Here is a 26,487-nt window from a genome sequence, read left to right on the forward strand (position 1 = left end):
GACTCCAGTAATCAGTGTCTGAACATATTTCCAGGAAAAAGTTCAGGAATGATGTTACTATCAAGGGGCCCTATTTCCATATTTTATGAATAAACTATATGATCCTCTTTATTAAAAGCGTGAAAAAGCTCCAGCCCATTGATTCTCAATCCTGGCTGCTCATTAAAATCACCTAAGAGAGTAAACAAAACAAACAAAACAATGAATCTCAAGGATGGGACCCTGGCATCTGAATTTTTTTGAAGCTCTCAGAAGGACTCCACCGTTCAGCCAGGATTAATAACCACTGCATCTACTCCCTTCTCTGTGCCATGGCGAACAGGACAAAAAGCCTAGGAAAACTTGTGTGCCGCAACCTTCTACAAAATGAAGCAAGTTCAATAACAGGCTCAAGAATCATTCTTGATTCTGCTGAGTTGAGGAATTATTCCTTTTCCTCTTAGCTCATGACTTTATTTCCGGTGACACCGAAAAAGTATTAGCAGAAAAAGCTTCTGAAAGCTTCCACCATCACATGAATCCTCCCCACATAGATCTTCGGATTACCTCCTCACCGCTTCCTCAAGATGAATTCTCCCAAGCCCCAATCTAAGGTCAAGTCCCCACTTGAGTCCTTTATTCCTGCTCAGGGGAATATACTCGAACAATTCCCCCACCCCCACCATTATTTTTCCCTCTCTAACTCATTGCCATTAACATAAAAACATGATGCAAATGATCTTACCCTAAGTAACAACAACCAAATCTCTCCTGGCCCTACACTGTCCAGCTACTGCCTCATGTCTCTGCTATCCTTTACAGCAAAACTCCAGCACTCAGACTCCCAGTCATCTCTCTTCTCTCCTGAAACTCCTCCCATCAGGCAGTTCATCACCACCGCTCCAATGAAACTGTTCATACCAACATCACCAATGGCCCACACTCTCACTCCTCATCTTACATGACAGCACAGCACTGGACCCAGCTGAGCACTCTACCGTGAAACATTTCCCGCACTTGGATCTACCGCCCAGGCTATTTCTCAGTCTCTCTAGCTAGTTTTTCCTCATCTCTCTGATATTTAAACAGAATGCTCCATGATTATCCAGGACCTCTTTGCTTCTCTGTGTATCTGTTTACCTCATCCATATACCATCTATTAACTCCCAAATTTGTCCCTCCAGCCAGACCTCTGCTCTGAACTTCAGATGGCATATCTAACCACCTACTAAAGGTCTCTATTTGGATGTCCAAGAACACCTCCAAGTTAACATCCTCCAAAAAGAACTCCTAATCATGAGTCTCAAATCTGCTCATCTTGCAGCCTTCCCCATCTTAGTAGATAGCACCTCCATCTAACAGGTGCCCAAGACAAACACCTTGGAGCCACCCTTCACTCCTCACCACATATGCAATACTATTGCCTTTACTAACAAAATCAAACCAGAATCTAGCCACCTCTCATCATCTCTACTCCTATGATCCAGGTCCATACCACCATCAACACTTACTTAAATTAATGCAACAGCCTCCTAAATGGTCTACCTGCTTTTGTCTCTGCCCCTCAAGGTTAATCCTAAACATAAAAACCAGAGTGATCATGTTAAATACAAGTGTCAGATTAATTCACACTTTTCCTCATAACCCTTTAATAGCTTTTCACTCATAGTGAAGCTAATGTCTTCCGACTGGCTTACAAAGCCCCCCACAACCAGGAAGCCCTGTTAGCTTCAGATTTCATCATCTACCTTTCCCTCTTACTCACTCTGACCCATCTAACCTGCCCTCCTTTCTGTACCTTGATCACATCAGACTTATTCCTGTCTCAGAGCCTTTGCCCTTGCTCTTCTCTCTGCCTGGAATCCACTTTCTATCATATCCCTTAGCCTGCTCCCTCGTGTAAGTTGTTACTAAATGTTATCCTGGTGACACTTTCCTGGCTGGCTTATTTATTTATTTATTTATTTATTTATTTTCTTTTCTTTTTTTTTTATTAAAACATATTTTATTGATTTTTTACAGAGAGGAAGGGAGAGGGATAGAGAGTTAGAAACATCGATGAGAGAGAAACTTCGATCAGCTGTCTCCTGCACACCACTACTGGGGATGTGCCCGCAACCAAGGTACATGCCCTTGACTGGAATCGAACCTGGGACCCTTCAGTCTGCAAGCCGACGCTCTATCCACTGAGCCAAACCAGTTAGGGCCTGGCTGGCCTATTTAAAACTGAACAGATATGTCCATCACTTCCTATCCCTAATTCCTGATTATTTTTTCTATAACACTTAGTAATAGATCTCTGGAGCCAGTCTTCATGGGTTCGAATCTGACTCCAGCATTTATTAGTCATATAATGTTGAGCAAATTACTTCTCTGTCTTATCTCTCAGTTTCCTCATTAATAAAATGGGGAAAGTGATAGTCCTGAGATTTCACAGCACTGTTATGAGTCTTACATTAATTAATTGGTTTAAAAACACTAAAAGTATTTGTAAATACTAGTTTTCATTTCATCAGCAACCGTATCTGGAACACTATATAGTTTAACAATTTATCATCTATTTCTCTCACTAGAAAGTAAGTTCCCTAGGACACTTGTTTATCTAATGCTGTATTCCTGTGCTTAGAACAGGGTCTGACAATGCTAAAAAATATATTAATTGACTAAAAAATAAATAAATGCATGTTCCCTTTTTTAATTCAATTCAGCACCATTACGTTGGGCTGGGTTTGAATTCAATTACTGACCCTCTATATGGTATTTATTTCCCATTTCTTCTTGAGCCCACCTGTAGCATCCTTAAAAATGGAAATCAAATCCTATTTTTACATATGAATTTTGTTTTTCTAATTCTCACCCTGGTTAGCTGATCTAATTATACCTTTGACCATGTCCGTTTACCCTAGTATTCCAGGCTCTAACTTCCACTTCCCTGTTACGATTAATCCAACCCCCCACAAGGCACTCTCTCTCCCAGTGTTTCTCAGAGTGGAGATAACCTACATCAATCACCTGAAGAAGGAACCCAACTTGTAACAAAAATCGTCCGGGTGTTTCTTATAGATACTAGGACCCACTGGGTCCAGCAGACAAGTAATTGTAACTGTTTGCCTGTTTACCACAGAGCCCTTTGAGAACCAATGACCAACCCAGTGTGTGAGTCTACTCACTCCTAATGTTCTAAAGTTGTCCCATTACTGCCCTGTCTTAAATGGTCCCAAACGTTGGTCAAGTAATCTAGACAAGTTTATCATTGTAGGAGGCAAACATCTTCCCTTTAAATACATGATAAATACTAATTAAAATATCAAGGCAATAAATTAAATCTTGAGCATTAGAAAAAAACCAGACCTTTCTTTTTCAATAGAATCTAATTTAATCCTGATATTTACTTCAAACAGAAATAATACAAGGAAACCAAAAGGGACAAGATTGGAGTCTGACAAATTCAGATTTTTTTTCAAGGATCAGAAACACAAACATACCTGATAATTCATGATGGCACGTAAACACATGATGCAGACATGCACGTCATCCTTCTTACTCACTAATCTGGAATTTTTCAAGGTTCTTCTGCTTGGCAAAGTATTATATCTATAAGAAAAAAAGGAAACTTCTGTAACACTATAGATTACACTCTTAGCACAGGCACATGCACTTAAAAAAAGAAAAAAAAAAAGGATGTTCTCTCTATCTTTACCTGCACCGAACTGAGGATTGCAGGTCCAAACCACCAACCATAAACCCATCACCAAAAGCTATTTCCGTACATTGGGAGGACCGCATAATTGCGTGCACTGGTCATCATTTCTCAGGCCAGGTACCCGGGGGCAATGAAGCTCGACTTCACTCAACCATATCACAAATCAGACTGTACGTGGGATTCAACAACGGTCCCCAGCTCCTGATCAGTAGGCCAAGCAAGATGTGCAGAGGTGATCGGAGGCAACATGCATGCAGATTGCATTTGCCAACAAGTGATCAGGTGAAACTTAGCTCACATATAGACTTCCAATCTTTGACACTATTTTAACTGCACCTTCCCATGAGTGCTCTCGGGAGTCCAGCATTCAGAGTTTAAGCCTAGGCAAGGTCATATATTAGCAACTTTGATATCAGCCTGTGATACTAGACCTTAATGGTATGCACAGCCGTAATAGTATACAAATGCCTCCACAGCCTGATCCCTCACCTACAGCCTGGTATGGCAGCTGAAACTTGGAGGAGAATATGCTCATATTTCACAGGATTAAGATGTTTCAACGTTAGGATCCATTCTAGAGACCCTGCATTGCTAAGCCATGGTAGTTCTCTCTGGGGATGTATGAGCCTGCACGTAGTAAAGAAGTGAAATGTAAAGTAACAGGTGCAAGTGGAAAACATGACAGGGCTGTAAATGACTGCCTCCGAGGACAGTCTTCCCTGCAACTCCGAGCCTGAAATGTAGCCAACTGCAAAAGTTGTCAACTACTAGTTTGCTATAGACAGAGTCAATGACAGAAGTGTTCCACAAAATAAGCCACAGCCCTTCCTTCTTGAATTGAGCTAATTAAAACTTTAAGGAAGTTATGATTAATATTTTTTTCAAAAGTCCCCTACGTGCAGGCTAGGAGTTGAAAACCGAATTGACAGTTTTGCCTGAAACTGTTCAGCTAGTTTAAATTTTATTTTCTATTAAAAAAACCCATCAAATGGAAGAAAGATGATTCTTTCACATGAGCCCACTAATGAGCCAAATACATTTTTGATTTCAATAAGTCCCTTGCCTCAATATACCTGAATATTTAAAATCTGTTTGTCTGTCATGCCAGTTATAAGAATGCTTTACTCAAGGATTTCCCACATTATTCACACTGGGAAGCAGAATTTGAGCAATGGAAATTGGCCTAACTCATTTTTGAATGCAAACATGACATTAAGGAAACAAATTCAGATTTTGCCGTGTGTAAGCCCAACTTCAACATCTAAAATATGGCTTTAAAATGTGTCACTGTGCCATAACCCTGGCTGAAGCATGACTAACACACTTGATGGAGTGTGCACAGAGATTGATGCACCTTCAAAAAATAACCACACATCAGTCTGGCCCAATATATGTGATCTTCTTAGTCTACATCTGAAATTCTTTCCCTTCCTCTACCATTCCTATTTTAACCTCAGTTTTGTGTTTCTTCATTGAAATCACTTGTTAGGTGTATAATAGTTGATTAGAGGGGTAACTGTCATTATTAATTAAAAGCAAGTACTACTAGTTTCAGGGTAAGTTTAGGGAGAAAGAAAAGGTGATGTCGAGGAAATCAATTTTCCTTTGCTAAATTTTATTCATGTGCAGCAATGACTGCAGAAGATATACTGACCAAAGCAAACAACTCTTTAAGGAAGGTGGAACAGGCCAGTCTACACAGTCACACATTTCTGCACCACTTCAAAATAAAGCTTAATGACTCCAGAAAGTAGATCAAATTTACACCTTATGGTGTTTCCTAAGAGATGTAAAGTACAATAGCAAGTTCCTTACTTTTGTTTATTAATCTGGTTCTTCAGCTATATTGTAATAAGACTCTAAAAAGCCAAAATATCATCCTAGCCAGTTTGGCTCAGTGGATAGAGCATCGGCCCGCAGACTGAAAGGTCCTGGGTTTGCTTCTAGTCAAGGGTATGTACCTCAATTGCAGGCTTAGTCCCTGGCCCTGCTCAGGGTGTATGCAGGAGGCAACCAATTGATGTCTCTCTCTGTCTGTCTATCCCCCTCCCTTCCATTCTCTCTCAAGATCAATGGAAAAATATCTTCAGGTGAGGATTAACAAAAAATAAAAAAGCCAAGTGTCTTTGTCATTACTTGCAGAAACCAGCAAAAATAGATTAAGTAGAATAGTATTTTATTTATTAAACTAGAGGCCCGGTGCACGAAATTCATGCATGGGGAGGGTCCCCAGGCTTGGCAGGCGATCAGGGCCAATCCACAGGGTGACCAGCGGGGCGATCGGGGGGCCCCGCTGGCACCTCTCTTGACTGGTTTGAGGCCTGTGGGCTGGGGGCAGCTCCTGAATTGTGTCTGCCCCCTGGTGGTCAGTGTGCCTCATAGCAACCAGTCGTTCTGCAGGTTGTTCCTTCATTTGGTCGATTTGCATATTGGGCTTTTATTATATAGGATAATAACACAAAAAAGACTTCTCTTTGTTGTAGTAGGTGGTAAAATGCAAATTTAGAACATGTTTAATATGAACAAGCACATGCATATTTATCAATATTTAAGGAATTTAGAAAATATACAATATATAAGATGTCAATTAATAAAAACAATGTATTTTCTTTATTAGTGACAGTCTGTTAAAAACAATAGAGCTAAGCTTTTTACTAAAATGCATGGTATTTAATCTAAAACTATTTTCCTCCAATTTTTGTTCATACTAAAATAGAGTGGGTATTAAAGGCAACAATTGAACTTACATTTAAAATCACTGCATTACAGTAAATACAAAACCACCACCACAACCAATAAGAACAAAAATCATAGCAATGACAGCCAAAGAGATCTGTGATTTCATTTACACCAACCTTTCCTGATACAGATGAGAAAAACGAAGCCCAAAGAAGTCAGCTCCTCATAGCAAATACAGGGAAGAGATGAGATGAGATCAGACCAGATCCCACATCTCCTCACTGGGATTCAGGGCAGCCACTTTCTACAAGTTGCTCTTAGTCTGACTCACTGACACAATCTGTCTGGTTATCACGTGAAAAAGCTACTGCCCACAGCCCTACGCGCTGACAAGTTCCTTGTCAAATGTTCCCATCCTGTCATCTTGACAGTGTTTTCGGCTTTGGTCCTCCATGGGTATCATTCTCCCGGTGATCACTTCACCACTAGGATTAAGGCTTCATTTACTGTACTGAGAGTAGCAGCATCTGAGCATCTTCCGAACACAGTGGCCAATCCACTTGGAAAGCGAAGTTTTCAAATCTTTATCCTCTATCACTAACCAGGAAAGTGAGAACTTTTTTCAAATTAATAGGAAATTTTGGTCTATACTATATTTTTGAAACACTCATTTTAAAGAATTTTCTCCCATTAAATAAATGTACCTGATTAAAGTCACAGCTCTTTACCTCTGCAAATACAGTATTTGCCAAGGACTTAGTTTAGGGTCACCTTTAAACCTGCACGGTTAGCATGCACATTAATCTACTCTTCAGCATTCATGTTTTATTGAATTTGACAGTCTATATAATAAGATATTTGGTTTATTTGCTTTATCATCTGAGTCACTTATTACACCTTTTATTTTCTTTTTTGAACAGGTTTTAAATTCAGCTGCAAAGTGATACTATCCAAGAAACCCATTCCCATGAAGCTGGTTTTAATGAAGTCCACCAAATTGACGCCAAAATCCCAACCACAACCAGATGCATTAGGACTAACAAGTGGCACAGCCACTTCACCACAACAAAGACACCTGGACAAGGTGAGAAGAACTAGCCTCTGGGGCTCTCTGGCAGCATAAAACTTCCAACAAATCTCTTGTCAAAGCCCCAAAGTTTGTTTTATTGAGCATTTGCTGTTTGTGTTAGACTCTCAATGCTAAGGGAAAATGAAGGATAAGGGTGTTGCTTTGGTCCTCAATGCCTTACCATCTAGGGTAGAAGCAACAGATGATTAATATCGAAAGCCCTTGTGTTACGATGTGCTTTGTCCACACTCCAGCCCCAGCCTACCCTGTCTGTCACATACACATTATAAATGTGTAAAATAAACTCAATAACAATACACACACCTGCACAGCACAACATGCTGGAGTGAAGACAGTCACACCTTCTCAAAGGAGAACTTTTTTGCAAAGCATCACAGTTAAAATCCCCATACAGTCATTCTTCTCTGAATCAAGCCAGACTTAACTGAGTTAATATAGACTTACTCTTTATTTAACTGTTTTTAGGTGTATGAAAGTTGTTTTTAAATGGGGCTCTCATTCAAGAAATAAATAAAAGGAATGGAATGAGTATCATGGAGGTGACATGACAATGAACATAACTGGACGTGAAATATGACCAATGCCGATTCAAAGCATACCTGTCTTATGGTTCCTTGAATGGTGAAATTACAAGATACTTTCGTTCATTACTTCTGTCCATATTCTACAATAGATGTGAATTACTTTCCAAATAAAGAAAAAGAACACTACATAAAAAACAAACTATTGTGGAGGGTATAGGTTTAGATCCCTCTAAGACAGAGGGCTGGCTGGAGGATATGACCATTAATGCTTTTCCCATTCCAATCACCGGGCAGGATGTTTCCTAGAAGGCCTCTGAGGTGGAGAGCGGCTCCTGATCTACCCTCATAAAGCACAGGTTAGGGTTTCTGTGATGAGGCCCAATCCCAACCCAACACATGGAACAAAAGAAGCAAGTATCACCATCAGAAAAATGAAGCCTTAAAAATCCAATTCCCTGGTGCTGTGAATGTCCACCTGGAGGTCAAAAAGCCAGAAGACAATGATTAACAGTTTCTACAGAAAAAACTGTAGGGCCACAAAATTCTATCAGGTGTATGAGTCACACTGATTCCCTTATTGGGAAATCACAGCAATAATCGGCCACCAATTAAAAAAAATTAAAAATTAAAAATTCAAACAGCTCAAAAGAAACTAGTCATAACTGCCAAACATCGCATGTACAAGGTGCTGTTGCATAATCATGTTAACACAAGTAGATATAATTCAATATACTACCTCTGAGAGGGTATGTAAGGCCGCCTGCATCCTGTTCTACAACAGAACCCTTAGGCTAAGCTCTCTTCATCTTTCACAAGCACTGATCTTTTTGAATACACTTTCCACAAAGACCTGAGCTTTAAAGGAATTAAGCTGGTGACTCAGTAGGAGGTAAGGGTAAACTAATACCCTTGTTCTAATCACGTGTTCTGTTAGACAATTACATAAAGTGAAACCAGTTCCTATAATATTTCCTTCCTGAAGCTACTATGAAACTACAAATAGAGACTATTTGAACCAAGCCAGACTGAGACTGTCCACAGTTCACAGGGGTATATTAAAAATGCCAGGCAGCACTGGGGCCTGCATGGTCCCCCATGGATAACTGAGGCCGATGAGCTTTAGTCCTGTGCCAAGTAGTATGTCTTGAGTGTTCCCAGACTCTGTCAACAGCTAACGGTGCATGTTACTTTAACTGACACTTGAAATTGGCTTCTTCACTAGTAGTTCTCAGGACTCATGGTACATCACAGCTTAACCTATAGGACAAGGAGGAAGAAGGGGCTTGGAAAGAGCTTCAACTCCATTCACCCCCCTCCACTGGCCGCCAGGCCAATGGTCTGGACTGTGATTATGGAGCTACTGGCTTTCAAGGCTACTGTGGAACTGAAGAGGGAGGGAGGGGAATAGTATAAGTAAAAACACCACAAAAATATCTGTTGGTCCTTAGATTCACTTGTTTTTCCCCAAATCGATGCTTCCCGGATTGCAGAAAAACTTTTATTTCTAGAGTACTAAAAAAAGTTAGTTCTGGCATACTTTGACCATCCAAAAAAGACCACTACTGCTTTTATGGATGAGAGCCTGTACAGAGGTCCTTACTGTGACGTTTTCACTGGCATCCCATAAGAGACATTTAGAGATAATTTCCTGCCCAATGTACTCATTCTGAACTGTAACAATTCCTTCAAGCTGATGGGAACAGGTAGAACGAGATCCTGAAACAACTGGGTCTCTCTGGTGTGTCAGGACAGGCTCCCTGAGATGTGGGGATCGGAGAAAACTCCTTGAATTCCAAAGGGAAAAACAGCGGAATGAAATATTTACGGAGCGGCTGTGACCCAGGCCTGGACTATCTAAATCCTGAGACACCCTCTTCCCCCAGACGGGCAAGCAGAGCTTTGGGGCTCTGAAGCCTGGACTTAACAGAGGTTTCCCAGAGGCAGAAAGTAGCCCTGGGTCTAATTTTTGGAGCTCTTGCCTTATGTAGAAAAAATAATGAGGAGGAGTTACTCAGGGCTGTTTTTTGAGGTCAAGCGTTTTGAGAAAATTCCATTTTTTAAGAGGCCATTTTCACAGAAACCTTATAGGAAACGGATACCACCAAATTTCTCAGGCCCTCTTCTCCACCAACTCTGAGAATTGCCTATTATCTTGTCAAGCACTGAGCTAAAACGAAATGCTACCCCGACATTCAGAGATGAGACACTGTCTGGGAAGGGCTGCCAATTGGAACTCAGAAAGTTCCGTGAATATGGAAAAGAAACGCATTATAAAACTGACCTAAGATCAAAACCAAAGAGTCATGACTCTAACCACTTGTATTAATTTTATGCATTGGTAGTTATATATACATGAAATAAATGAAGAATTTATAAATTAATGCTAGTATGAGTACAAGGCATTTTTAAAAAGCAATTTTTACAAATACCTGTTAGATAACGTATAGAAAACATTTCCTATTCGGGTCTATGGCTGCCAACTGCCAACTGAGACACCTAGTTCGTGTGAGGCAAAGAACCTGCTGAGGAGCAGGCAGTGAGCAGCTCAGCCTGCACAGCCCTGGCAGCAGGTGCTGCAGGGCAAGAAGGCAGTTCTGTTCTGAAAGCCCTTCAGGATGACTGATGGATGAGCACCAATCATCAATAAGTCGACTTATTCTAATAAATGACAAGGGAAATAAAACCCAATTTTTTTTATTCCTAAAAGCACATACACATAAAAGGGCAAGGCCAGCAAAGGAAATCCAGGGAAGTAGCCCTCTTGCATTTGCTTGACTACAGATTAGACATGTAGGAATTTCTCTTGCCAAGTATATGTTAGTAGCCTGCATTATGGCTGATGCTCATGGGAGTTTTGGTTAGAGTCCTGTTTGGCTGTCCTCCTACCACTCTTCACTGTCAGGGAACTACAGCAATTCTGAAGTAGGTCCTCCTGTTTGGGAATGTAACAGACAAGTGGGACTACATAAAACTAAAAAGCTTCTGCATAGTAAGGGGAAGAATTAGAATGAAAAGGTAGGCTATGGAATGAGAGAAAATATTGGCCAAATACCTGAAAAGGGCTTAATATCCAAAATACATAAGGAACTCCTAAAACTCAACAGCCAGAAATCAAGTAACCCCATTAAAACATGGGCAAAGGACTTGGATAGAATTTTTCCAAAGACACACAAATGGCCAAAAGATATATAAAAAGATGCTCATCACTAATGCTCAGGAAAATTCAAATCAAAATCACGAGATAACACCTCATACCTATATAGACACTTGCAAAAAGAAAAAAAGATTAGTGCTGCTGATAAGATGGTGGAAAAATGGGAACTCTTGTGCACTGTTGCTAGAAATAAAAATTGGTACAGCCACTATGGAAAACAACATATGAAAGTTCCTAAAAAAAATTACAAATAGAATTGCTATGATCTGACCCACTTCTGAGTATTTATCCAAAAAAATACTCAGAGACATATCTGCACTCCTGTGTGTGTTGCAGCATTATTCACGAAAGCCAAGATGCAGAGATAACCTACCTAAATGTCCATCGACGCGTGAACAAATAAAGAAAATGTGGTAAATACACACACTGGCATATTATTCAGCCTCGAGAAAGCAGGATATCCTGCAATATGCAGCAACATGGATGAACTTGAGGGCCGTGGCGGAATGGCCCAGTTAGAGAAGGACAAATGCTGTGTAACTTTTTATATGAGAGATGTAAAATAGTCAACCTCACAGAAGCAGAGCATAGAATGGTGGTTGTCAGGGCTGGGGGAGGGAGGAGGGTATAAAGTTTGATTATTCCAGGTGAATAAATTCTAGAGACCTGCTGTAAAACGTGTGCCTATAGTTAACAATACTGTATGGTACACTTGAAAATTTGTTTAAAAAGTACACCGCATGTTAAGTGTTCTTATCATATTAAAAAGTAAAAGCAATACATTAAGAAGCCAATGATGATAAATTTAAGAATGAGAAAGTACTGTGTCTATGATCATTCTGGGAGTACAAGAAAAAGACCACTACTCGTGAGCAAAAGCTAGCAGTGATCAAACACTGGATTTTGTTCAGAGATCTACATCTGCAAAGCACCAAACAGTAAACCCCAATATGGAAGTTGCTGTTCACCCAACGATTCCTTGAAATAAGTCTGATCACACATCTGAAGTCATAACTTATGCTCATATCTAGATATGTTCTTTCTTTTCTTTCTTTTCCATGTGAAAGTTTATTTAGAAAGTCACAGAGGTAGAAAAAGTGAGCTGTGGAAGAAGTGAGCCAGCTGGGCTGTGTGGGCTCAGGAAACAAGTTACAGAGGCAGAAGAAGGGCCCACGAGGCTTTGGAGAACAAAAGGCAAAGAAGACATGCCTGGGGAGAGAAGGGGAAAAGGTGCAGGTGAGCTGCAGAGAGAGCACAGTGGACATTTTCTTGGATGTGCGTTATGCACGCGTCTGCCTCTCCCTCTAAGCCTGTATTAGCCACAGAGAACATGTTACTGCAGAACCTTGAATGAACATTTCCTGAGCTGACCTAACCAGGCTTTTTCAGAGTCTGGGGGGAAAACAAAAAGGTATTTCAAAAATCTCCTGTGAAGCTTCCATGACAACATTCGTGAGATTTGTCATTTCTCCAGGAAAAAGAAAAGTTATATATATTTTCTCGTACAAAATGTACTTTCAAACAATCTAACTATTTAGATATCAAACTAATATCTACCTATAAATAAAGAATAGTAATCAGAACTACCTTGAAAGCTAATAAGGGTTCGACCCAATTGGAATGCACTGCCAACTGGCTCTGTCACATAATTTGGCATAACTGTACTAGTCCCTTACGGTTCCAAAGTCTGGGTTAATAGCACTCTACCAAGATTTGGCATGTTAGGTTTCGTCTTTCTTACCCTTCAGACATGGCGTCACTTGGATATATTTTTTTCTATCACTTAAACATAAAATTTATGATGCTAAAGGGAAAAAAATGAGTCGAGCACTTTTCTATCGCCAAAAGAAACAGAGCTTAAGGAGGTGAATCCAGATAGTTCAAGTGGGAATAAAGGGAGGGAGGGAGACAGAGACAGAGAGAAAAGTACACAAAACTCCTAATGAACCTTTTTTAAAGTCACTGAAATTTTCTGTTCATCTCCATTCCCCCTTATAGGACCAAATAGCATCTAGAGCAGAAGCCGTAAATCAAAAGGTCTCAGTACATGCTTTTTGAGTGGAGTAGTGAATGAACAGTCTTCCATCATATGAATGGGAGCCATTGCTGGTCTTAACTTTCTGGTTTTTCATTATATTCCCTTTGTCAAAGGAATTTGCTACGAGTGGCTAATTAATCAGGATGCATCCCTATGTGAAGTGTGTAATGAAGCCATCTATTTCTTGTGACCTTTAGATAGAAATATTTCTGTTTATCCCAAATTATCTCCTCTTCTCATAAACCTTCAGTAAATCATTACCATTGAACTAAAATGACAGCTCAGTAGCTTGGCTTTCAAAATATTAAGTCAACTGGCTCTAAACTACTTCCAGCCAGACTCATCTATTCATTGTTTCCTAAACAAACCAGGCAGTCTTACCACTGAACCACTGCTCATACCACCTTCCTCCTCCTCCCCTTTCCTAGTCACACCCCAAGTCTTACTCACTGTACCTCATATCCAGCCACACCATGAATCTCCCATAGGTCCTGCTGCTCACGCTAGCCTCTAAAGTTTCATATCATTAGTTCTGGTTATATTCATATGATGCTTGACATTTGTGTGTGCACAAACACACACAAACATATCTACACTCCTTTCTCAGTCAAATCGTGAAGACACTATGACAAAGTGGAAGAAATCAGAAGACTTTGATTATAAATACTGGCTCTGCCACTTACTAGCTATGGATAATTTCCCGAGCGTCAGCTTCCTCACCTGTCAATGGGGCTAATAATCCTTGACTGCCTCCCAAAGACTTTATGAAGATATAGTAATAAGTATGAACAAGTCCTTTATCAGTCATGAATCATATACAAATATATTATTTAATGTATCTTTCTGTATCCTCAGCACATGGCAGAGTACCCTACGCATATTAAGTATATAATAAATCTTGCTGATGAAAGTACCAGACCACAGCTATAGAAATCTGCTGAGTCATCTTCAGTGTTTCCCTCAACCTATATAGTTAACATTTACTGATGACTCACTGTTGTGCCAGGTTCTTTACAGGAATTGCTAATTTAACCCCTTGAGTGCCAGGGAGCGTGATTGCACTCCTCCTGTCTTTCGCCGAAAGTGCCGGGAATGCTATCAAAGCTTCGAAATGGTGTCCAGCTCTAAGTCTGCTTTTATTAGTGATGATGATATTGCTAAATATGTCAATGTAGTAAAGGTTTCCTTAAGTTTCTGAATATGTAACTTCATTTACTTGCGATTCATAATTTTTTTCCTGAACTGCTGTAAAATCAGCAAAAATGCCTTGGCAATTTTAGCATAGATCCTAGGATATTGGTTGGCACTCAAAGGGTTAATCCCACACCATGTGAGGTGGATCCTGGACCCTATCATCTCACTGATCTGAGAATCTGTGAGATAGATCCCCAACAATGCATTGGTTAGGCGACTTGTTTTTCCATTTCCATAAAGCCCCTCTCAGTTGGTTTTTCTGCTGGATCAAAGATACAATAAAGTGGCCCGGGCTAGTGTGGGTCAGTGGTTACAGCGTCAGTCAGCACAACACAGGGTCTCAGGTTCTATTCCCAACCAAGGGCACATACACTGTACCTGAGTTGCAGGTTCAATCCTCGACCCCAGTCAGAGCAGGTGCAGGAGGCAGCCAATTGATGTGTGTGTCTCACATTGATGTTTTTCTCTCCCCCCTCCCCAACATCCTCCCCCCCTCCCTTCTACTTTCTCTAAAAATCAATGGAAAAAATATCCTCAGATGAGGATTAACAACAACAGAACACACACACACACACACACACACACACACACACGACAGAAAAAAGTGAAGTTAAACTCATAGTGGGAAATGCTGGACAAATCTGTTGGGTATGGTGCTCCCATAAGCTATATATAATTAAAACTGTCACCATTTTCACTAGCAGGGCCATTACGATAAACTCCAATCTGAAAATGTGGAAGTCCATTCTTAACCCAAGTACACTTTTCTCTTTTTACAATTTCAAATAAAGAAATACAAAAATCAGACACACAACCACAGAACACTTTCAGTTGTTTTTGCTTACAATGTGCCAATAAGTAAAATGGAAAGTTTGTAATTGCAGAATATTTTTGCAAAGTCTGAAAAATTTATAAAGTCTTTAAAAAAATATATTTTATTGATTTTCTACAGAGAGGAAGGGAGAGAGATAGAGAGTTAGAAACATCGATGAGAGAGAAACATCGATCAGCTGCCTCCTGCACATCTCCTACTGGGGATATGCTCACAACCCAGGTACATGCCCTTGACCGGAATCGAACCTGGGACCTTTCAGTCCGCAGGCCGACGCTCTATCCACTGAGCCAACCAAACCGGTTTCGGCGAGAAAGTCTTTATTTTATGGTTACTTCATTTTCTGCAACCTCAGATTTTCATCAGGTTAAGGAGTGTCTTCAACATTTCTCCTCCCTCAGAAATAAAACTTGGGTGTTTCCTATAATGACTGTTCCCTCATTTTTCTTTTTTCCTCCTCACCTGTAAATGGGGCTAATAATCCTTGATTACCTCCCAAAGACTTTAACAGCATTTTCTTTAACAAAAATCTTGATTAACAGCTTATCTACGAGAATAATTTTAAATATGTTTTTCTTTGTAGTTTGTTCTCCTTTAAGTTGGCATCTATCGAAATAGATGGGATTCTTCTATTCTTGGAAGAAGCCAAAGCCCCTCCTGCAGGGGACATCAGACACCTGATATGAAAACAATATATTTACGGCGGGGGCGGGGGGGGGGAGGGATCATCCTATAAATCAGCAGGCAGGATAATGTAGCATGGAGGTTGGAGTCTGGCCACCTTACTCCAAGTCCTGCCTCATTTACTTACTGTTTAATCCCACACAAGTTGCTTTAACCACTAGAAGATTCGGTTTCCTCCTGGGGAAAGTAACAGTAGCTATCACACAGAGCACCGTGAACAGTAAATCACAGGAGGCCCTTAGAACAGTGCCTGGCACACAGTGGACACTCAATAAAACTGGAACAAAGCTATCTATATCTTCAGGCCCATTTAAAATAATTTAAAAAATTACTCCCCTAAGCTCAGCAGGCCTGGCTCAGTGGTTGAGCATCAACCTGTGAACCAGGAGGTCACAGTTCAATTCCTGGTCAGGGCACATGCTCAGGTTGCGGACTCGATCCCTAGTGGGGGGCATGCAAGAGGTAGCCAGTCAATGGTTCTCTCTCATCATTGATGTTTCTATCTCTCTTTCCCTCTCTCTTCCTCTCTGAAACCAATAAAAACATATTTTTTAAAAATTACTCCCCTAAAAAGCATTGCCAGGAATAAGATTACTGTATTAAAATGTATAAACCAGCACATAAACTTGAACTCTATCTCTTCATATGAATCCACTATGTATATAGGCAGTAAGAGTCAGACAATGACTATTCATTAAATGCCATTCCACTGAGTTAATAATCTCAGGAAAACAGTAAACTTTGTTCTAGGGAATCTTAGGAAAAAATATTAATAGGAGTTCATATCTTAAAGGAAATGCAGATCTCGGTCTCCTCACCACAGCGTGAAAGGTCAGTCGGGGTGACCCCCTAGGTCTTTCCAGCTTTGCATGTCTATGACCCAACCTCTCCTTAGACAGCCCTCCACCCCCACCACAAAGCCAGAAGGGGCAGTTTCTTCCCTCTTTCCCAAACATGTCTGACCTTTGATGTAAGAATTCTACTCATCTCATCCTCTTTCACTTTACCTCCACCTGGAATAGCCTTTCCGCATCCTGAGAAGCAGCTCTGGCCATCACCCCAAGTTTAAATCTGACCCCTTCCTCCAGGCTCTTAGTTTGTCACCTCCTGCATCTGAATTAATGCACTGTCTTCAAAAATCTAGCGTGCACATATGTGCATATATAAATCATTTAATTTAGCTAGATCTGTGGTCACATCAACAGAAATCTATCTTAACTGAAGGCACACTGGGCTCTGAATTTAAAAAAACAACACAATCCAGGTTTCTACTGCATCAATATCAACATTTTTACTACTGGCCAAGCTGACAAATTTATGACAATACAGAATCGAATAGTTGATATAACTGAAGGTGAAGGTCATGCCATAAAACGTTTAATAATCCACTTAAAATAGTTAAAAAATAAAGTCTGAATACAGAGAGAAGAATGTGCATCAACATTAGTGTTTTTCCTTTTTTTCTTTAACCAAGCCCCATTTATAGTGTTTTAAATTTCTTAAAATTTCATTTCTACTTCCAAGTTTAACTAACCCTTTTTACCAATCTATATTATAATCTGGAGATCAGGATAAGAGAACTGAATTCTGCTTTGGATATAGAAGACATATTCTAATCAAACAAAGCTGCCAGAATAAATCATCTCTACAGAAAATGAATTAATATGCTTTTTCTTTCTTTAAAAAAACACACCCCTGTAATATTAATAAAAATATAACATACTTTAAAGGTTTAAATTCTTAAAATGAGAATTCATAATATGATAACAGCGTATCAAAGTGTAAAAGGCAGTGGGCACATCCAGTACTGGGTGAGGGCGCTAAGCTATGAGGTTATCATATTATAACATGGAGAGCAGTTGCAATACCCTGCCACCATGCACTACCAGCTCTCTTGGGTGTCATTTTCACCTGCGACTTATGAGATTTTCCGGTTTGAAGCCTCATCATCAGTGTGTAAACTGAAGCTGCTCCAGAGGCAACAGGGAGAGCAGCAGCTCTGGTGGCATTTGAACTGAAGATACTCAGGCAGAGAAACCAGTCTGGTGGTGGTGTAAGAGATGAATGGACCCGGAAGAAGAGGAGACAGTAGGAACAGAAAGGACAAAGTAGAGGAGGAGAAGACAATCAGGAATGTGATGGCGGAATGAAAGAGAAGGGCAACTAAAAGAAAGCCAAAAGGTGAAGGAAATGTGGGGATCAGAGAGAGAAAGGGGAGAGAGGAAGGAGGAGGAAGAGAAAAAAAATGTAAACAATCTTTGGGTATATGAAAAGCAACATGTACCATATGCCTGTACATCTGATTGCTGTTTTTATAAATCACAGATGCTAGCAAATGACCAAATACGGAATTAGAATCTAGGCACAAATCCATGAACCTCAAGAGCTGGAATATCATTGTTTAAAAACAAAAATCAAAGCTTCAGGTCAACAAGTTTCATGAAAGTTACTGCCACACTGATTCTCTTGAGTGACTAGAACCTGGGGAGGAAATTCCATTGTTCTGTTCCTGAGTCTGAAACTGTTCAAACACAGACAGAAGAAGGTGATGTTGGTTTCTTAGTTGGTCATCTTCAAGCACACCTGCCAACCGGAAATGCCACATAGTTCCTGAGTTCCTCAGAAAAGTATTTCCATCATGTCCATCTCTCTATATTTTGGTCTATTTTTCCATTTTAAAGTGAATTCTAGCAGGATCTACCTGGAGCCAACCATGAAGTAAATCAGAAATTGATGTCCCTGTACCATGCCTTCCAGGGGCCAGGATTACAACTCTCATTGGACCTGGGGTGTTTCCCACATTTTCCTGATCTTACTAGAAACAACGTGAGCTCCCCAAACAGTCTTTAATCATTCAAAAGCAGGCATAATGAATTATTAATCAAGAAATAAGTCCTTGTTAGGGTAGAACTAGCCAATAAATGATCCTTTCTAGGTAAGAAATTATGGAAAAGCAAATTAACATCTAGTTTGTGCATTAGATCCCTTACATATACTAGTTATAACTATACTAATGGTAAGAATTTCCATTCAAGTACCAAAGTGATGAGGGAATTCTTTAGGCACAACTGGCCTTTCTTCAGCTTCCAAATTGGCCCACATATGTCCTTGTCTACATGTAAAGTTGATGCAGACTAGCAGGTTATAGAGCTCTTGGCCTAATGCAAATACCATGAGATGAATTAAAACACTGCTCTTCATTATTATTGAATTATTCTAAAACCCATTAATATTTTTGGCATTTCCAAACCAAAAAAAAAATCTGAAAGGTTGATTGGAAGCATCATATTCAAACATCAAGTCCTTCGGCAGAACTGAATTTCATTAGAGACTTTGACTTCCCACCACCAAAACCCAAGTCAAAGGGACGAGAAGTAATTAAAAGGCTACCAGATATGGAAAGCCTGAAAGTCCCACATTCGTTGGCTGCACCTGGACACGTGGACTCGACTGCAATGACCCGGTACCCACTGTGACCTTAAACACTGACAGGAGCAAAGTCCACCTTCCAGGTCAAGCCTGAAATAAGTGAGATAAACTCTTCAAGATACAAAATGTAAGCAACGTTTGGGAATGTGGGACTTCCTAATAAAAATTTGTATTAAACTCCTGGAACATAAAAAACCTTTCTGAATCGGGATGTCTCTGTCTTGGCAGGCAGTATTGACTGACACACCCATGGACAGAAACTCTAAGTACAGTGCTTGGCAAATTATAGCAGCTCAAAAATATTCTTCAGTGCATGAATGACTGTTCATTCATAATGAGTGGATGAACAATTCAGTGATATTATGCCCATTAGTGATACAAGTGGTTGGCACCCACCCTCCCTTAACATGGTGGTATTTCAGCCAGGAGAGACTAGAAAAGGAATCCTTAGAAGGAAACAGAAGATTGACAGGTGACCAAAGAAACATGCTTAAAGGCATCTCATTAATAGAAGTGACCACTACAGCATTCCATGCCTATGACTAAGAACACACCTCACAGAACACTCACCTGAGCTACCACTGGAGAAGGGGAGGGGGGCAGCAGGGTACAAACATCAACAAGGTGTTCTGGAAATTCTCATATCTCAATGTGCTGCCTCTACCCAGAAAACAGAGCCTCAATCACGACATCAGCATCTCCCTGGTTCCAGAAAAGCATGTGCCTGTGCAGACTCCTGTTGTTGTTCCCTATGGCAGCAGAACTTACTCTTTGTGCTGAATGAAGGAATGGTGTTTCCTGAAAGCTGCTTAATGCTACAGAGCATGGCCCCAGGGATGACCCCAGGAACTCGCAAAGAAGCTTGCATTTTGAAATGACTGGAAATGGAAGTGCCATGTGGCAAGATACAGCAATCCGTGGCCCAGGGTCATCGCAGACGTGAGGGGCCCTGATGTCCCTGTGGATCCTGCCACCTGTGCCTCCCTCCTGGTTAAAGAAACTCACCGCAGTGCAGAATGCCTTCCGGAGCGGGACACACTGTTGCCCACGGGGGAGGGCAGGTTGCTGCCTCTGTGCAGGTCCTCGATGGACCTGCTCCAGGGCTTTGATTTGTCCACCGAGCTCTCCACGGTGCTTTCCACGCTTTCAAAGTCAAACCTGAAACAAAAGAGAAATGCCAGGAGAGACTGAGAGATACACATTTACACAAACACTTGGATGTGCATAACTTGCTCCTTCCTTTTGTATGTCTGCACCTTAATTTGGGTAGTCTTTGCAAACAAACAAACAAAAACTAAAAGGGAAGTACAAAAAATATCCATGGACTCCATGGTAGCTTCAAAAATACAGAATGACAAATACTGGGCCAGGCAAAGTAGCTGAACAACAGCGAAACTTAAATAGTGACGTATCTGCATTTTACGATAAAGTTTGCTAGCTTACCAATTGCCAACATTGCTCAGATGGGAGGTGGGGGAGGGTGGAATCGTACAGATGTCTTCATTTTGCTTTAACACGTCAATATGTTAGGCTTATACTAATTTATTCCTACCCATCCATTTTCACTGCGCATTTTCTCCTGGTGTGTTGGCAAGTGTGCTTTTCCAACCATATGTGACACATTACTCGCAAACGTATGAATTTGCTTTGATTTTGGAATAGCTTCCCAATGTGGTGCTCTTTAAAGTAGGACTGTTGTTTCTCTGACATTTTTGAGGTTATTACTCATGTTAACCATGTTAGAAGAAATGGCAAGTTAAGGCACTCGGTCTTGTATAATTTTAGGGGCAGCATTTCTAAACAGACACACCTTTGAGTTCTGTGTATTTTCCCCTCCCAAAGTCAGAAGCTCTGCGTTCCCCCAAAAAGTATTTTATCAATTGTTTCTACCCATAGTTCTACCTGACCCGATAGAGAATAAACAGAAGGCAACTATAATTAATATCATCTGGAAGATCTTGAAGGCTATCACAGAAGAGACAGCACCAATACATATTGGGAATAATGAGTATGACTTTTTATGAAAAAGTATGACTTTTATAAAAAGTATGATGGCCAAAATAAAATATTTGGTTAGAACAGTCATCTGTAAACCAGGTGATGTTCTCCATCTATTTAATATTAATCCAGATGTCACAGACTGGTATAATGGCATTGAATTCGTCTGACAATTCTGTCATGCCTTAGGATTCAGGAAACAGTGCTGAACAGAAAAGAGGTGGAAGCTGTGTAATCGAATAGATCCTTGAGTATTAAAAATAGAAGTCTATAATTGAGATAGGAGAAGGTAAGCCGAGGGGACATTCCAAGGTCACTCAAGTCTGCCCCACTCTCGCCACATCTCTCTGCAGCCCCCATGCCATTCAGCTGTCCAGCTCTCATGTTCCTTTCGGCTGGTCCCCAACTCTCACACAGCAGAAAAAGGAACCACCGTGGTGAAAGCTTGTGCTTTAGGGATGGAGCCTGAGCCCGCTGTTTCACATTCGTGGGCTAGGAAGTTGTCACATGCCAAGGAATAGCAAGAAATTTTCCAGCCCGTTCGTTTCAAGAAAGAACATAAATTATGTGTTTCTATATAATTTGTCATCTAATTAATGCAAAAGAAAATCAAAACTAATCAGCACAAATGTGAAGCCAATGCAAAAAAAAAAAGATTGGGAAGCAAAAGCTCTGAGTTCTGATCTTTTGTTGGGTTTGATCTTCTGCCATAGACGGGAAGAATTCCCTCATGGTGGCATAGTCTTTTCCCATGGGTTTTTTGTAGGCATACATTTGGAAAAGCTGGTTCCAAAGCTCTACTGTGATTAGATAAAAGGTTAATTACAGAAAACATATAGCACAAAGCATACCATTCTTTTCATTATTCCTGATGTTTCTTAGCCCTTCCTTAATTCCATAAATAATCTTACAGATTATAAAATATGCAACAGAGTACTATTATTGGTTTGTCATATGATATGAAGTGCAAAAGGAGATTAGCAGTTTTGATCTAGTGGGAGATAAGAAACAACCTTTGGGAGAGTATTCTATAAAAACTAAGATTTTATTTCAGAGGACACTTTCTCAGGAAGATAAGCAACTGTGTTTTGGTTTTTTCTTACTCTATTCCATATATAAAACTTATCAAAGCTGAAACTCATCAAGCCAGTTTCAGTTAATTCTTTAGTTTCTGCATCAATAAGGTAGGAATAATTATAGCTTTCTCCTCACAAATTCTCAAGGAAGTGATGAGGATAATAAGATAAAACAGCATCTGGTCAGGTCTTAAGATTTTATTGGAGTGAGGCAATATAAAAAAACAAGTGATTGCTTTTAAAAGAAGAATGGGGGGGGGGGGGGGAATATCACCTGAGCCAGAATATCCTCCAGTAAATTAAAAATACAATATGTGTGAGAGCATATCTGTGGATGCAGAAATATTTTTTGATTAAAGGAGGAAATGTAGAGACAGAGAAGCATCGATCAGATGCTCAAAACTCAGAGGGAAGGCAGGGGAGGGTGAGGGTGAGGGGGAAAGGTCAACCAAAGGACTTGTATGCATGCATATAAGCATAAGCGATGGATGTGGACAACAGGGGGTGGGAGTGAGGGTGAGGGCAGGATTGGGGGAATGAGGGGACATTGGGGGGATAAGGACACATTTGTAATATCTTAATAAAGGGGAAAAATAAATAAAGGAGGAAATGTGGAGAACAGAATATCTCATTGAAATGTACTTTTCACTCCTGTTATAAATCTTTCCACAAGTGAAGCGAATAAGGAAAGTTTATGAATTAACAAAAACTAGGTTAAATAAGTTACTTTTTTTCTGCTTTGCTCCAACTTTGTCCCCTTCACCTTTATGAAAGGTAAGTCAATACAAATACATAAAAGTAAAAAGGGCAAGCCTCTTGGTCACCACTTTCAGTCTGCTATTTATTTCTGTATTTACTAGCACATGCAAATACACATATATATGTAATTTTTTAAAATAAAAAGGGAGTCACTCTTCTGTATCCTGCTTTACTCAACAATGTATCATACACCTCTCTCAGTAAGTGCTGGAGTATTCTACCTTATGGATATATGTGACTTGAGCACTAAACAAAGTAGTTCAGTTTAAAATAAAGACTCTTCAAGGGTAATTTTTACTCCGCTGTTTTACTTCTGCCTTAAAAGCATTTCTAATAACAATTATGGGATTTGCTTTTAGCAGTTTGAGTAGAAACAAGCCTCCTTAGTCCATAGCACATCTGCTTCTGGTTTCCCGGGCAGTGCAGGGTGTAACTGTACCACTGAGCTGCATCTTCTGCGACCACATAAAATGCCAAAGAAACAAGCCAAGTTTTACTTACGTTACCGCATACTGTGCAAACGACAGATACTCCACCAGGACATCGAGGCCTTTATTTTCTTCATTCAAAAACTCTCTGACCCATCTGTTGGGGAAAAAAATTATGGGGGAGATTTGTCACATGCTCTGCCACAAAAGGCCCCGGTGAAAACTTTTGTTTTTCCACCACAAACACTTATTGCCTGAAAGGAAATTGGTACTAAGGAAGCCTGGACTCTATCACACCAGGTAGGAGCTTTCAGATAGACCAACTAAGAAAACCGCAACATTTCAATGTGCAAGAATAGGGGGCCAAAGGCGTATGGGTGCCTTCTTTGAATTTTACCGCTTAAGAGACTTAAGATAACCCCTAAGAAACTTGCTAAAAAAAGGCACTTGCTAAATGTACTTTTTCCACCATAACTGATCCTCAGCCTGTTTGCTACAGGAGCCAAGACTGCACGGGGAGGGAGGCAGACGGGGGACATGACGACATAACCACTGAAATCCAGGCGCGAGTCCAAATCCACATTCAACTCTTTTCTTGGCACATGAAGCTGCAGAAAACGCTCAACCAGCCAATGAGAGACCAGTGTTTATGGGCTTCTGGAAATTCGATAGGGATGATTTGCTTAACTTTTTCCACGAATGTTAAAACCTTTCAAGAAGTTGCAGACACCGCATACCATCATCAGAGTTGAGACGTGACAAATACCATGTTTTTCAAAAATTCTTTTGAAAATAGGACCACCTTGCATTTGAGTGGTGGGTTTGAAAGCAGTTCACTGGTTTTCTTTTACAAATTTTTATTCATTTGTCATAATCATTCCAAGAGATGAAGTAGGCTAGTCTAACAGAACTCTTAGGTACCGGAGATAAACAGTTGTTACCCCACCTTACAGGGTTCCCCAGGGCGTCCATCATCAGAAAACATGGGACACCCCATTAAGCCTTCACTAGATTGGAAACTCCAACAAATAATATCTGCTACTGTCTCACACGTGAAACAAGGTACATCTGCCAAGGACATTTCAAAATGGCTGACTCTTCCATGCACACCCAGCTCATGAGGCCTAGCAGGCGTGGGCACGAGAGCTACTGTGGGAGCTGGTGAACACTGGTCAATCCTGCCTGTGTCCTTAAGGATGAGCAACCCCTTGAGGTCTCTGTCTTAAAGGAAGAAAAAAAAAAATCTGGAACTCAGGATGCCTGCTTTTTATTTTTGTTTTTTGGAGGGTATTTTCTTTGTTTCTGTTTTATCCTCATAGTTCATTCTTCCTTAAAAAAAAGTTTTCTTTTTAATTGGTTTTAGAGGAAGGGAGAGGGACAGAGAGATAGAAACAGCAATGATGAGAGCGAATCATTGATCGGCTGCCTCCTGCACGCCCCTACTGGGGATTGAGCCTGCAACCTGGGCATGTGCCCTGACTGTGACCTCCTGGTTCATAGGTTGATGCTCAACCACTGAGCCATGCTGGCTGGGCCATTCTTCCTTTTATGTCCCTCTATCTCCAGGATGTAAACTTATGTCTGTAGGTGGTTCCAGGAGACAGACAGCAAGGTGGGGAAAAAAGACACTGGCCTCAGATTTCCCCCAACAGCCTCGGGCAGACTATCACAAAATGTATGCATTTAACATAGCCCCACACAAGCAAATAACATTTAATTTTCAAGAGACCTGGCGTGGCAACCCTGGCAAGGAAACACACCACCACTGGGCCCCACAAAGTGGCTCTGCTATGGGAGCTCACCCAAACTAACAGGGCCAGATGCTGGTCAGGGCCGAAGTTTCATTCCAAAACCACTGCACACACAACCTAACGGCATCTGCTACTAGATACTTATTTTCATCTGATTTATTTTAATTGGTCCCTACACAACTAGGCCTTAGGAGAGAGTGGATTTTTTAAGCACCGATAATTAGAAGCTTGGAAATAGTACAGAATTTTTTTCTTTTTACAACTGGCAGGAGACTAAAGAAAGGCTAAAAGTCACTATGAGAACCGGATGACTAGCTACAAACCCCTCGGCTGCTCTCAAGCCTCTCCGATGGTCTGACCTACGGGCTCTGACCGCACCATCTGAACGGGCCCTCGGGGTGGGTCACAGCAGGGAGCCCCAGAGCTGGGCACGGGGGTCATCTTTGTACAGGAAATGTCACCAACGGGCCCAGGTTTTCCAGGGCAGTCTCGGCTCTCCATATCCTCAGTGGCCACGGGGAATACTCGAATGTAGGAGCTGAGAAAAACAGCCACATACATGGTTGATTTTCCAGACACAGCCTCTAAAAGAGTAGAGCTGGTCCAGGACGCTCTGAGGACCTGTGATGGCCTCAACCACTGTCATAGCCATCTCACTTGAAACTTCAGCTGCACAGTTAGACAGACGTGAGCAGAGCAAGGGCGAGCGGGTAGGTACAGAAGGCCATGCAGGCGGAAAGCCTAGCGTCGGGCAAAGCTGGGAGAACAAGGACCTTGTCCCCAGACCCCCTGACCTTTCATATTGCTGGTCATGCAGCTCGGACCCTCCAGGACGGTGAGGTTCTGACCCACATCACATACGTCTAGGCCTCAGTTGTGCTTCAGCTCCAGGCCCAGAAAAGCAGCGAAACAGACAAGCGAGGCCAGGGCTGGCAACAGGACCAGCTGCATTGATTAATGACCAACCAATCAGTGGAGACCATGACCCTGAAAGGGCACACCTGGAAAGTTGATGAATATTCTATTGGGATCCTCCCCTGCACCCTCCAGATAAATACTCTCAAGACAAGAACCCAGTGCCTCTCTCTAAAAGGAGCAGTACCCCCCCCCCCCCCCGGCCAGTTCCCCTTCCCCATCCCCCAGCAGTGGTTTCCTTGCCTCCCTCTTTC

The 26,487-nt window shown here is 41.0% G+C and overlaps 1 protein-coding gene across 1 annotated transcript in view; it reads right to left on the minus strand.

The window, feature by feature from the left end:
- Positions 1 to 26,487, minus strand: part of FMNL2 (formin like 2) — a 323,355-nt gene that overhangs the window by 74,986 nt on the left and 221,882 nt on the right. Inside the window, exons 5-8 of the mRNA XM_081095526.1 lie at positions 23,641 to 23,724; positions 20,312 to 20,464; positions 17,800 to 17,919; positions 3,465 to 3,573 (exon numbers count right to left, since the gene is read on the minus strand). Coding sequence (XP_080951652.1) covers positions 3,465 to 3,573; positions 17,800 to 17,919; positions 20,312 to 20,464; positions 23,641 to 23,724 — 466 coding nt within the window. The remainder of the gene's footprint in view (positions 1 to 3,464; positions 3,574 to 17,799; positions 17,920 to 20,311; positions 20,465 to 23,640; positions 23,725 to 26,487) is intronic.

The sequence above is a fragment of the Myotis nattereri genome, assembly GCF_964212035.1.
Source record: "Myotis nattereri genome assembly, chromosome: 7".
Taxonomy (NCBI): Eukaryota; Metazoa; Chordata; class Mammalia; order Chiroptera; family Vespertilionidae; genus Myotis; species Myotis nattereri.